The following is a 14,787-nucleotide window of genomic DNA, read 5'->3' on the forward strand; positions in this document are numbered from 1 at the left end:
TAGTGACACAAATACTGTGCCATTATTTGTTTTATAAATTACATATGCAAAACACAATGCTACACGGGACACAATCAATTATCTACAATAATTCTGAATGTAAGATGACTACAACAGTGACCAAAACAATCTTCCAGGATTCCAAGAAAATGCAGCAGTCATTGTAAACTGTGTAAATTCCTTCCATTGATAACCTCGCACGCATCAACGCAAATGTCATTTTCTCTACACTGTAGTTCAGCAGACAATGTTAAGGTACACATGTGCCAGATATAGACCAGTGGCGTATGGTAAGTGTTCCCAATGGACGGGTCCACTAATCGACACTGCCCCGCCCACTGGTGTGTCCATTTGATGTTTCCATCGCACGTTTCCACCGACGCTTCATGTGGCGGCGCCCTTGCGAGACTTTCTCGCTGTGGGCTTCTCGAATGACTGCTTCATGCCGCCTGCGATGGACGCCTGGAATTTCCTCGAGACGGCCGTCTCGTTGGCCCAGGGGGACTCCATGGAGGTCGTGTCCTGGTCAACCAGGTGAGTGTACTTGGTGCGGCCAGACCGGCCAAAGTTCTTGACCTGCACCAGGGCAGAGTAAGAGTAAGATAGACAGATAGACAGATAGATAGATAGATAGATATAAATACATATATGAATGAATAGATAGATATAGAGATAGACAGAAAGATGGATAAATAGATAGATAGACAGATGGATGGATGGATAGAAAGATGGATAGATAGATGGATAGATAGATAGATAGATGGATAGATAGATAGATAAATAGACAGATAGATAAATAGATAGATAAATAGACAGATAGATGGATAGATAAATAGATAAATAGACAGATAGATGGATAGATAAATAGAGAAATAGACGGATAGATAGATAGACAGATAGATAGACAGAGATAGATAGATAGATAGACAGATAGATAGACAGATAGATGGATAGATAGATAGATAGAGATAGAGAGGGAGGGAGAGAGAAAGAGAGAGACCATTATCTCAACATTCCAAATTTGATTTGAATTTTGAAATAATACAAATCATACCATATATTTGTTATAGTACATACATGTAGATTCCTGATATTACTGTAAATGTCCATATTTTTGCACAACTAATTTTTCTTTTCGCTGAGCAGCTTAAAACATATTCACAGGTTGTCGAATTTGTGCTGAACAATCGTCGATCCATTCAAAATGTGCAGAGAAAATTGCGAAAATATCTTCACGTATTTTAGGAATTCTCGCCAGCCAAAAGTAGCACGAAATGCGCAAAAATTAATGTACCATGATAATGTGTGCGTTTACAGTAACATGACATTATAATCATATTGACATACTATTTACATTGTAATTTATGTGAGACATTCTTTGCATCATTTGTACAGGTTAAGAAAGAAACAGAAAACAAATCACCAAAAGTCATACTGCAAAGCTTACATACCTGCATAACTTTTGGCAGAACAGTCTTGTCAAAGTGATCTTCCAACGTTGCCCCGGAAACGTCTCGTTTCAAGACGTCCTCTTCCTCGTTCTGGGTGTGGTTCACAGAGAGAGAATAACCCATTGTTTAGAGGATAAAAAACAAGCAAGCAAACAAACAAACAAACAAACAAACAAACACATATTACATTTTCATAAATTGAGACGAAATATTTCCTTTGGTGAATGAGCTGTATTCTGTGCAAAGATTTCACTTTTGCAATTATTATTTCTGACTGCAGTTTCTTCACTTGGTGGCTGACAATTAACTGGTGAAAAACAATACCCGTAGTACCGGCACTAACAGAATCAGATCCATGGCTACAAATACACTAGCAAAACACGAGAGTATCACACTACGAGAATCAGCTAAGTCATCCTTTCACTTGCAGTGATGAATGTTTACAGCATCATGATTATTAACTCTTATGTGCCACATTCACACGTCCGACTCAGTCGACAACGTGCCAACTTCGCATATTCTGCTCAACAAACAAAGCCGCCAAAACCGATCGATAAATCGCTAATCACTGCTAATCCCGCGGCACAATGAAAGCGTTTCTCATGCTTTTGTTCCTCTCATATACGGCTTGCATTCTTTGTGGTGATTGACTATCAAGCGGTGTTCCCAACTAGATTTACTCGTACATTCTAAGTTTCTGTCACAGTTTTACGTGCAAAAGTCATGCCCTTACAGTAATGTAGCAACTGGTCATTCAAAAGAAAAATTGAAAATAGATTCGTCATACAATAATATCGAAACAAAGCTTGGCATTCCTCTTGAACTTTGCCTACTATTATGCCCATCTTAACAGAATTTTGTAGAAGTTATACAAGTTGGAAAAACAGCATGCTTTCTCAAAGCATGACTACCTTCGTGTCTCAGAATAACGTGGCACACAGGGGGTTTCCACCATGGCACATTAAGAGTTAACAATGAGTATGATGACACAGAGAAGTTTGCACTCACGAGATAGAAGGCACCACGGTGGTAGTACTTCTGGAGGAACTTGTAGCGCCCCTTGGTCTGTTTGTTGGTGACCTGTTTGGGGTTCACTCTCAGCTCCTCCCGACGCTCCTCCTCCGTCATGTTCCTTAGTCGCTCCGTCTCCTGTCTCTCCTTCTCGATCCTGGAGAGAGAAAAAGAGAGAGATAGATAGAGATAGATGGAGGGGTAAGGAGACAGAAAGAGAATAGGGGCGGTCAGACTGGCAAAATCATACTCTGGAAAATATAATTATAAATTGGGATATATAGGTGAAATAATGTTTGGTGCATAGTGATTATGCAGGAAAGGATATCAATGAATATATTTATGAGTTGAATAATTGTATAAAAGTGATATATGTTGATAGTTTTTGAATAGTTGTAAATGGCGGGTTATTGTATTATGTTGTTATGGTGTATGTGATATTGTATATTAATATGAGTTAGTTTCAGTCACATTCTGTGATATGTCTGTGGTGTATCTGTGATGTATTTGATGTTTATTTTTGTTTATTTTTTTTTTTATGTTTATTTTGTTGTGATATCCAATGTACAAATAATTTCAATTGTGTGGACAATGAAGTAATCAATCAATCAATCAATCAATCCAAAGATTGAGAAGTTTAAGATCACGATCTTTAGGATCTCAAAGTTTTGTCAGTGTGACCATAAACTTCCCGTGAAGCTTCTTGTGAAACATCCCACTCCAACTAGGAATATTTCCCCACCCCCTCCAAACTTCTTGATCTTTTGCCAGTGTGAATGCTAGAAACTGAAACCTTGTGATCTTTGTCATGTGATCAGTCCACCACCTGTTTTCTGGTGGTGCCTCAGAAGCACATGGCCACTGTGCTGTACAGGCACTCATTGTTAGTACATCACAATCACTGACTATCAGACTGCATATTCTTTCTTCTTTCTTGCGCACATGCGCTAAGGACCCAAACTTCTTGATCCAAAGATCACAAAGTTTGACTGCCAGTGTGACTGAACAACAAAAGATCGCAAAGACTTGGCAATCTTAAACTTCTAAATTTTTTGTCTGTCTTATGACGCGTTTACACCTAGCATGGTATGGGCGATGGGCCGGGTTTTTGGTATGGTACACCAAAAGGAGCCATGACTGGTTCTGTTAAAAGAATCAGTAATTCAGTACAAAATCACCCAAAATGTTATTCTTATGTCAAAATCAGGAGCAACACAATCAACAGTAGAAGGAAAATTAGTAGCAGGGAAGTGATATCGTAACAGAACCAGACATGGTTCCTTTGGGCGCACCACAGCAAAAACACCGTTCCCTGACCCGTGCCGGATTTGGCGTAAACGCAGCTTAACCGAGCCTATAATATATTCCATGTCAAGGTCATGTGAAGGTCATCATGAGAGGCACCATACAAAACTTTCATGGAATAATGATATGGTCTTCTTTATCGAGGGTAGCCTCTTCTGAGCTGCCACTGCTCTACCAGAGGGCTCGGCTATTATTCATATAATTACCCTTGCATTGCCAGGTACCAATTTATACATCTGGGTCGAGTTTTATCACAAATGAAGGGAAGGACTTATAAAGGAAATGAAATCCCAGACTGCAGAGGAGAAAGGAAACTGCGCTGTACTCACTGTTCGCGGAGATCCCGTTCCCGCTTGATTCGTCGCAGTTCGCGTACCTTCCAGCCCTCGTACTCCACTTCGTCGTTCTCGTCGTCCGTGTTGACAGTGTTGAGATTCGGCTCGTTGGAGCCCACATCTTCCTCTGCCTCCTGGAGTTGCCTGGCGTCCATCTCCACCATCTGACAAAAACAGAACGAAACGAAACAAAATGCAAAAGTGCGCAACATGGCATTAAAGGCATAATTTACCATTTGCAGATGAAACAAAAACCCAGCATTAGTGCTTTAAAATAGTTCCAGAATGTGAGTTAGGGATAGAAACAACAACTGTAAAACTTTGAATCCATATAATCAATGTTAAGTATTGTTAAATATACAAAATGTGAACAATGGTTATAATAAAAATGTTTCCTGACTAGACCGTCTACAGCTACGGTTTATTGAGAAAAATACAGTTATCTCCTTATATTTTATGCTTTATCGCGAAAATTTCATATGCTAGGATGTTTTGTGGTAGAACAGACCTACACATATGCATTAAATGTCATATCTTGAAAACAGTGTTCCCAAAGGTAAACAGGACCTTTGAAGGGACAGTATAGGGACCAAGGTAAGGATTCAGCTTTTAACTTTTTGCAAGATACTTAAAAATCACTCCATTTCATTTCAATTTAGAAATTGTCTTCTGATATGCCTTTTCAAAACTCACTGACAACCAAGCCTGCACAACCACACACAAGAGAACCACAAAATTTCTCACTGGAAACATCATGTTTGGAATGGATGTGATTTGGGGTCTGCTTCGTGAAGTCATCACATAAAAGTCTTTACATAAATGTCAGAATGAACAAAGTCACTCATTAAATAGCAATATGAGATTTTCAAATCCATTTCATGAAGTCTCTCATAAAGTGTGTCTTAAGGCCACCGTGTCTTAAGGCCACCGCACACTACATGATCAGACTGGTCTTAAAGTCTTGAGCCAAGCTGGGTCTTAAGACCAGTCGTACGACCGGACACCGCACACTATACGACCGAACCTTACGAGTAGGCTTACGACTGTAAAGCCCGCGCAGTGCGCACTGCGTGCCCTTGCATTTTACTGCATTGTGAATGGCTGAAAGCCTACGACCGGTCGTAAAAATTCAACACGTCAAATCTCTACGACTGGCGCTAAGACCCAGTCGTACGACTAGAAAATGGCAAGACTGTGACGTCACACTTCTAGTCTCAAGGTCTTAAGACCGGTGAATCGGGGCAAAATCGTGTAGTGTGCGGCGGGCTTTACGAACGAAAAGTCTCTCAAAAGACTTTCATGAAAAGGACCCACGGTCACTCTACTCACCCGAACAGTTTCTCTTTTCCGTTCTTCGACCTTCTTTTTCGCCTCTTCCTCTTGCTCCCTCTCCCTTATCGCTGCGATCTCCTTCTCTTGAATCGTTACTCGGTCTTTCCTGAACACGTGCAAAACAGTGTGATGTAGTTTAGCAGCGTGCTACATCATTTTTTTTTTTTTACTACTTGTCTGGTCGGACAGGCAGATTTTGCAATTGTTGCAGAATACTTGCCTGAACATGAATTTTACTTGCCCATAAAGAAAGTCCAAAGATGTAAGAAAACGATCTAGAAAGTCACTTTTAAACCAAGGGCTTGATACAATGCAATCATTTGAATGAACAGCACATGTTGATTCACACCCTAAACACATTGGAGTAACAAACTTGGTTCAATCGAGTGTTGGTGTTGCATTGAACTGGGGCTTTTTAACGAAAGTGTTGGAAAGTTGCTGAAATGAAATTAAAGTGCATTGCATCACTGAACAGTCATTATCTTTGGACTTCTGTACACTGTAAAAGCGGATATTTTCGCGCGACTAATTTTTCGCGCTTGGCTGTGTCAGAAGATTTCGCATGTTTTTAATTCCGCGGAATCAAGACATCAAGTACTAGAACATATGGCATGCAAAAATATTCGCGTGCTTTTATTTTCGCACCAGCTTCACGTTGCACGAAATGCGCGAAAATTTCAACACCGCGAAAATTTCCACTTTTACAGTAGTTGACTTCGAGAGTTTTGATAGGGGAAAAGTGAAAAGAGGTGGCTTCAAAACATTTTTGCTTGCCCAGTTCAGGCAAGCATTTTTTCTCACTGTTCCAAAACAATTGCCCAACTTTGATTTTCACTCGCCCCAGGCAATCGGGCAAGCACTTATGTAGCACTTTGCTTAGTGTTAAAATTACATTAAGTGATAATCCTGCATTTTCTTCAAGACTGGACACTAAATGCAAAACAGATGACAACATACACTATTTTTTCATATTTCACAACAACTTACAATGCATATCAATGGAGAAAACAATATAAATATCTTCAACATACAAACTGGAAGAACCTAATTATGTGATGCATGAGCAGGAAAATAACACATGGTTATATTTGAATAAATAATAGAACCAAAGCTTCAAGTCCATGATGTTTTAAAGTGCGAGATATGATGGATCCACCTTAATCAAGCAATGCTGGTAAATATCGGTCTGTTCCTATGGTAGAGTGTATCCTCAGATTATATAGCAGAGAACAAAATTATCAAAATACAAATCATCTATAAGGATGAATAACTTTTGCTTAAATCGTCGCTCGAGAATGAGAAGGACGTTAAGCCAATGCTGCACACTGGCACCGGTCCGACGGTCCCTGACCAGTATCAAAATCACTGTCGGACCAGCAACTTTTTCAAGAATGAACCAGTAAAACACGGAAAAACTGGGTATCTACTGGTCCAACCGACGGGAAGGTAGAGTAGAAAAAATGTGTTAGTGTGCAGCCCTGGTTAAAGGGGATGGCTAGTAACTGATCAGTGGGAATCAGTGGGAATCAGTGGGAATGCTGAGGGATGATTGTTCCAATCCTTATGGGATTCATTCAGGAGTACATTATATGTGACCCTGCACCTCAAAACAAACAAAAAGTCGCCAGATATGAATTTTTAGTTAAGACCATATTCTGAAAGAGCAGACTTTATGCTTTAAAATGATGTATAACTCAAATCAAATGGACTCTCCTAACCTATCTAAATATTACAAAGAAAGCACAAACTCAGGAAAAGTGTGAACTGAGAAAAGAGGCTCTGAAGTACAGTGTCTATTCAAGCACTTAATCTTTCGCCAAACCGTGCTGGCTGTGCTATGAATGGGACAAAAAACAGGAAGTAAACCACCAGAGTAACAACAATGAAGGGATTATCAAATTACACTGAAATTACGCATGCCTCATAAACACATTCTGTCTATAATTGATGCCAACTTTCAAAGCAGTAGCTTTATCCTTTCAAAAGTTATTAGAGTTGAAAGTAAAGTGTGGACAAGGTTTTTCAGAAATGAAAAAGGGATTCTAAAGACACACCTAATCACACTATTCTACCAAAAATGTTCGAGATAAACTGCTAAAAAAACACACTTTCCTGCCCATTTTATGATACCAAATTTTAGCATAATGTAAAAGAAGACCCGCTCTTTCAGAAAATATGAAAAAGTCAAGTTCGGCTAGGTTGACCCATTTCACTTATTTTCAGTCCTCACCCAAAATCAGTGTGTGCGACTTTATGTTCGTTTTGAGGTGCACGGTCACATTGTGGTGTGAAAATTATTTGCTTCAGAATGGTCTCATATTCAAGTAATGTGCAGTTTAATGTTTCCAGGTTAGCATGCCTGTACAGTGATGGGGCATTAATCTGCACATTACTTGAATATGAGATCGTTCTGAAGCAAATAATTTTCATACAATAGTAGACATTGTATAATGTACTCTTAAATGAATCCCACAAGAAATGGAACAATCATCCCCCAGCATTCGCACTGATTCCCACTGATCAGTTACTAGCCTCCCCCTTTAAGGTGTCTCAAACACTATGGTTTTAGTGGCAACTTAACGCCTATTCTCATTTTCACCTGACGATATAATTAAAACTAAAAAACAAACTGGTCGAAGAAGGTAAAACAAGTATAAATTTGAGGAACGGAATATGACTCACTTGGCGACAAAGACAGGCTTCAGCCTGGGTCCGTCCTCTTCCTCTGAGTCAGTGTACTCCTCGTACTCAGACGATTCCTCCTCCTCTGAACTCACTTTCTCTCTATGAGCATCCTCCTCTATACCAAGGACCTGTCATGAATATACATCATTCCACATGAATATTCATCAAATAAGTCTATGTATGAATATTCATTTCATTTCACTTCATTTCACTTATTTCCACATTAAAAACAGCAACCATTACATTTCAAGTCATAGCATAAACATATTCATTGTGGGGGACCAATTAACCCTAATCAGGCTGGGGTGGGGGGGGGCGGAATCCGCCCCCCCCTCGACGTTTCGCGCAATATCTTCGCGGCACGATAAGCTCCCACCGCGATGTTTCATGACTTTTTTCTTTTAAGTATCACGCAACTTTTGAGACCAAAATTGTTGCGCCCGCGCGTACCGTTTTGACGCAACGCCCGTTCGAAAAAAATTTGTCAACCCCAAAATTGCTCCAAAACGTTATTTTGTGTACAAATCCAATGCAAATTGTGTTTTTTCAATTAATTCACATAAAAATTCATATCTTGACTTAGAATGGACAAAATTAATTTATTCTAGCGTAATAAAGCTTCGAAAAATGTCTGTGACAAATTTTGGCCAAAAAACAAACAAAAACAAAAGGTCAAAAAACAATGAAATACATAAGAAATTCAAAAAACAATCAAATACATAAGAAATTAATTTCGATACAGATTTTTTTTTATCCTATGTCTCAGGAGAATGATACAAGAAACATTTTAAAAAAGAAATTAGCTTAATTAGAGCATTAATAAGTGATTTAGAGCCCAAAACTGATTTTATGCATAAATTACAATAATTAATTAATATAAAATATAAGAAAAATTTTTTGGAGAAAGCAACCATACATTTTGATAGTATACGTCGCTGGCGTCGTGTGTGCCGATTTTCGGCGCGATCACGAGTTCCATAGGCGAGATCTGAAGGGGGGCGGAATCCCCCCCGATACAGCATAGCCAAAAAAGCCCAGCCTGATTAGGGTTAAAGCCTTTCAGGCTTGTTGGGAATAGGACCATGAATATTCATCAATTATGTCCTCATGAATACTGTATACGCCGAATATTTTGCAAGATTTTTATTTTCCCAAGTCAGGTGCTCTTTGCGAATTTAAAGACACATGAAAATATTGATTCTGATCCCTACACAAATGTGACATGCATGCATACATTTCTCCATTCAGTCCTATACCCCATGATTACAAGTTTAACCACTCGCGAAGTTGTCGGCAAGTCCCAATTTGCGGAAAATTAGACTCCCTAAATATATGGCGCATGAATCTAATTATTCTTCATGCATATATGAATACTTATGAGCACAACTATCGCAGCACTAAAGTAATTACTATCACAGAGGGAATGATACCTAAAATATTGAACTCATTACATTGGAAGAGAGCTGTGAGCATCCTCCTCTATGCTAATGACCTGTCATGAATATGGATAATATGGATTATTCCACCTGAATATTCATCAAGTAACTCCTCATGAATAAACTGAATCTAAATATCCTCCAGGCATTACAATACTTGTGAGCACAATTGCAACAGCACTTGGCTCTGTCTCACTACAGCGTATGCCTAAGAATTCCAAAATTTGAAGATACATTTGCATCCGTTGCTTATACTAGAATAGTTCTCCACACGTTTGATGCTCTTCGTGTTCTTTAGCTATTCATATGGATTTACAAAAACCTGTTGGAGCGATTTTTAAAAATATTTTCAACCTGTCCAAAATCTCCAGTATATCCACGAATAGCTGATGAATACATGGAATGTTGAGCCATGTTATGAACCATTCTAGTATTAGCAAGGGATGCGAACATATCTTCAAATTTCCAAATTTATTGGCCATTTCTTGGGCATTCGCTCTGGTGTGACAGGGCCTTAAAGTACATTTGTAAATATTATGACATGGGGAATGATACTGATATATCCTAATCATTGAAATGGAAGAGAGAACACAGCACTAGTGAAAGCATGGATGCTTCATACACACAAGAACTCTGGGGGGCATTTCATGAAGGAACTTGTCGGATAAAATATCTGACAAGTCAATTATATCCGACAAGTTCTGAGAAATTCTTTAGTCTGATTGGCTGATTTCTCTGAACTTGTCGGATATAAATGACTTGTCGGACATTTTATCTGACAAGTTCCTTCATGAAATGCCCCCCTGGTCTCACCTCCTCCTCCCTGGCCCTCTGCCGAGCCCGGGCCCTCATGGCCGACCTCCTCTTCTCGATCTCCTCCTCATCCAGCTCCTCCTCGTCGGATGAGCTCTCCTCGACCTCCATGCGGTAGACGTGCCTCGAGGCCTGGTCCCGCTCCCGCAATCGCATGCGGTCGTCCTCCTCTTCGTCTTCCTCGTCGTCGCCTTCCTCTTCGCGGTCGCCGCGAGGACGCTCCTGGAAGCGGCGAATGATGTCGGCGCGCCGGCGGTGTGCCAAGTCGTCGTCCTCATCATCGTCATCATCATCATCTCCGTCGTCGATGACTTCGGGTTGGTGGATCTGCCTGTGTCGTGCAATTCTGCAACATACGGGAATCCCATTTAAGCAGTTGCATTTCATCTTATTTGTTCACTCTAAGCTCTGCTATTTTGCCACACTTCTATACAAGGTAGTCAACTCAACGTGTGAAAAATGTTACCGGTTGGCCCTACCTCACTCAACATCACAATACAAGGCTATGTGGCTCAGTGGGAAAAAGGATTCAGACTTCCTACGTTGAGGTTTTTTAATTCACGACCACTTGCAGTAGAGGTCATGCCCTTATGTAAGGCATTCTGTCCTCGTGGCCTAGTCCTCCAGAGGGGACCTAAACCTTCAGTTCTGTGGTTTGTTTCTTTGTTAAGAACATAAAGTTTTGTTGGCAGCCACATGAAATAAGATCTAACCTCCCACTCAAACATAACTCGGGGACATTGCAGCAGTCTTTCATGTTTAATACCTCCTTCAGCATCATCATTTATATCATCATATCGCAAATTGTTGCAAAAGAAATTAAAGCTTTTCGAGTTCACATTCATCTGTTCTATTCAGGCACTGAAAACAGCGTTAGAAATCACTAGAAATAATAGATTTATACCCTAAAAAAAAGTGAATATCATTCTCTGTCCTTTGTGTAGGAACTGGGGGCAGAAACATAACTTTTTTTTTTTTAAGACAACTGCCAATAATCAGAGTACTAAAATAAGGAAGCCACACTTTTTTTTTCTTTTTTGACGGCTTAAATGAATTTCTATGGCATCTCTGAATTCATTCAAACGAGTCAAACAAAATATATACACATAACAGGTGCACAACAAATGAGAAATGGAGACACACATCTTATTTCAAAACAGCAGGGTGATACGGAAAAAACCAAAATCCATTTGACAAGAAAAAACTTCCAGTCCAGAGGAATTCGTCATAATGAGAATCGCTTGTATTCACCTTTCTCTCTCATCTTCTTCCTCATCACTGCTCTCACTGCGGTGTCTCTCTCGCAGTCTCCGAAGCCGAGCGTCCTCCAGGTCCACCCGTGACGGGTGGAGGTGGGAGGTGGCCTTGCGCCGTCCCACGAATGGCCCCTCCTCCTCCTCCTCTTCCCCGCTGCTGAACTGCGGGGCAAAGTCCGGTCTGAAACGAAACGAACAAAGGAAAGGAAAAAGTTCAACATGGGAGGGGGCTGCAAACGTTTACACATCAAAACCTGGGAGGGATATGTCAGGGATACAGTTTAGTGTTGCATTCATCTACACATAGGATAATAAATCCCAAATCAGCACAGTCTTTGAATATATTCTAACTACCTGAGGCAGATAAAATGGGTTTTTAATAGCATCTTCAGCCCAATTTTTCTCGTGTATTTAGGGCACACTGCTTCACAAGGTCTGCACCCTGCATTTATAATGATGGAAACATTTAGGAAGGAGTTATGAAATGGCTTAATTCACAAATGTGATGACACCAACAATTATTAATTTTAGTCAACACATTTCAAAACTCCAAATTCCATATTTTTCTTGATCTATTTTTCTGTTATCTTACAACAGTATTAAGGCGTTTTCTTTGCTCGACTTCGATTTAATTCTCCACGAATTTCTCACCTTTTTCCTGGAACATATCTCTTCACCTTCACTTTCTGCATACTAATTTCACCTGTAAAATGACAATTGAAAGAACAATAAACACTCCCTGCACAAATGCTGATGACAGACAAACAACAACAACGCAAATGATTTTAAAAATCTCTTGCTTCATTATCTGAACTGTTGAAGTATTTGGGCCCTGTCCTAGCTGCTGACCATCCCCCCCCCCCCCCCCCACACCACCACGATAATTTGCGCAAACTACAGTACTAACCCTTCCCCAATTGATGATTCCTGCTAAGTTACATGTAGGTCAAAACCCAGCCATCAATTTTCAAGAAGCAGATGGAAATGTGAAAAAGTTATGAAAATTAGCTAATTTGGTGCAGTTGGACATCCCCCTTGGGGCTACCAATGGGCCACCTCTATCATTTATACAAACTTTAATCCCCCCGTCCCTCCCCATGGATAATTCCTGCTAAGTTTGCTAAATCCAGACACTAGTTTTCAAGATGAGCATGAAAATGTGAAAATGTTTTGCATGCAAGTTGTTTCCCTAACTGTAAAATTTTTTACAAAGTTTTGGCTTCCAATTGGATGAAAAGAAAGTTACAAAAACAGTAACATAGAGACTGAAAGCAAAACTACACAGTGTACACTCAAAATTCCACAAATTACTCAAAAGTGAGTTCAATTTCAAATAACCCAAGATATGAGGAAATATGTAAATGCACATTATATATCGTGGCTGGGGCGACAAGACCTCATATCTAAAATGTGTCAAATGTTCAGGAGAGAAAAAAACAAAACAAAACAAAACAAAACAAAAAAACATGGCAGCCAAATCACTGTATCAAATGGGAGAGCCTTTCCTTAGACATGCCATGGTGGCTTCATTTTTGGGGTAAGACAGCTAAGACTTGGACAGGACATCACATTACTGATATCTGACCATTAATCCAAAATTTCAGATACAAGGTCATGTCGCCCCAGCAACGATATACATGTTTTTATATGTGAATAATTTATGAATGAATGGATATAAAAATTTATGTATACACACATCTACACACACAACCCCAAATAAATTTATACATAAAGGAAACTCATAACTGCATGAAGATTGCCACGTGGATAGTTTGTATATGTAGCTTGCATAAATGAAGGACTCTTCCTTGATTAACACTCAGGTCTCTCAAAAACAAATACAGGAAGCTATTTCATGACCCATTAAAGACAAGTTTCGGTTTCTGTTCACATGCACACTTGTCAAGAATTATTATCATTATTGGGTTTTTTTTTCTGAAGAAGAATATAGCCCTTGAATCTTCCTTTCCTTTCTTTTTTTTTTTTAATCGGCCCAATATTTCAGAAATCACTGTGATGTCTTGTGAGAATCGCACTACTTTCATGAATCATATTAAAGATGAGAGTCAGACCTTCCTACCAACTAGTAAACAGGAATAACATTTGGGCTGACCCAAATGACTTGACTTTGAATGCATCGTGGCACACTCTGAGAATGCAAGGGGTGGGAATCTCGAATCCAATATGTGATACAGAAAATAACAAAAATGAAAGGAAGAACTTGGAGGGAAGGACAGATGGCTGGACAGATGGACGGGCAGACAATCTGGAAACATAATACAGTCGACTCCCATTATTAGGAAGTCCTTGGGACCCAGAGTTTTTTTTTATTTTTGTTATATCTAAGTTTCAATACATACATTAGTTTTAATAAATGTGAGTTTTATCATATGATTTTCGTTATAACCAAAGAAATAAACAATGAATATGAAGAGTTTGTTCGCAAAAACCGATAAGTCCATTTTTGAAGATTTTGAAGTACGGTCTCTGTCATAAAGTACAAAATAATACCTTTTCAATGATATATTGGCCACTACATACAAAGGTACATTTTTTAAGTTACGGTCAGAAGAAGCAAAAATTTTCTTATTATTCTCTTTATTTTTCTTGACCTTTAATCGCAAATATCTCCATTTGGCAAATACGGACTTATTGGTTTTTGCGAACAAACTCTTCATATGTGTATATAGGGTGGACAATATTTGGAGCTGAATTTCTACTCTGTTGTTACCAGATTGTCATCTGTGTTCGTCATGACAGGACTGCACTACGATGCCTTCAGCACCCAGTGAGTGGAGGCATAAAAAAAGGAAAAAAATCTTACCTTTCTCATTTTTGACGGGGATGGCGCCAGCCGTGCTCTGGATCGGAACACGCTCCGCCCCAATGCCCCCACGTGCAGACATGGTGCTGAATTGATTTTTACCCCTTCCCTCTCTAACAAAAAGTAAACAAAGACCTCTGTATCACACGTGGCTAGAGGGATGAGTAATCCTGAACCTGTGGTGATACAGCAAAAGATACAATTGTACAAATTCATCAACTTTGGATAAATATCAAAATCAATGTGTGTACACATGAACAAATGATAAAGCTTACATGTAGATGTATAATGTAGATAGACATAATACTACACATACTGTACATACAATGTTGTAATACA

General features: G+C 39.4%; 1 protein-coding gene across 1 annotated transcript; it reads right to left on the reverse strand.

Annotated features, from left to right (window-relative positions):
* Nucleotides 1-384: 384 nt before the first annotated feature.
* On the reverse strand, nt 385-14,610 carry LOC139725199 (microfibrillar-associated protein 1-like). The gene is made up of 11 exons (XM_071636292.1): nt 14,449-14,610; nt 12,276-12,327; nt 11,620-11,805; nt 10,606-10,714; nt 10,369-10,488; nt 8,117-8,247; nt 5,432-5,540; nt 4,097-4,266; nt 2,460-2,619; nt 1,452-1,541; nt 385-576 (listed from the first exon to the last, which is right to left on the reverse strand). Exons 1-11 carry the CDS (start codon nt 14,528-14,530, stop codon nt 385-387), a joined length of 1,401 nt encoding a protein of 466 aa, XP_071492393.1. The 5' UTR covers nt 14,531-14,610.
* Between the last annotated feature and the right edge of the window lie 177 nt (nt 14,611-14,787).

This window comes from Diadema antillarum, unplaced genomic scaffold (genome assembly GCF_040938485.1).
Source record: "Diadema antillarum isolate AM-2024a unplaced genomic scaffold, OU_Dant_1.0 seq00000024_RagTag, whole genome shotgun sequence".
Lineage (NCBI taxonomy): Eukaryota > Metazoa > Echinodermata > Echinoidea > Diadematoida > Diadematidae > Diadema > Diadema antillarum.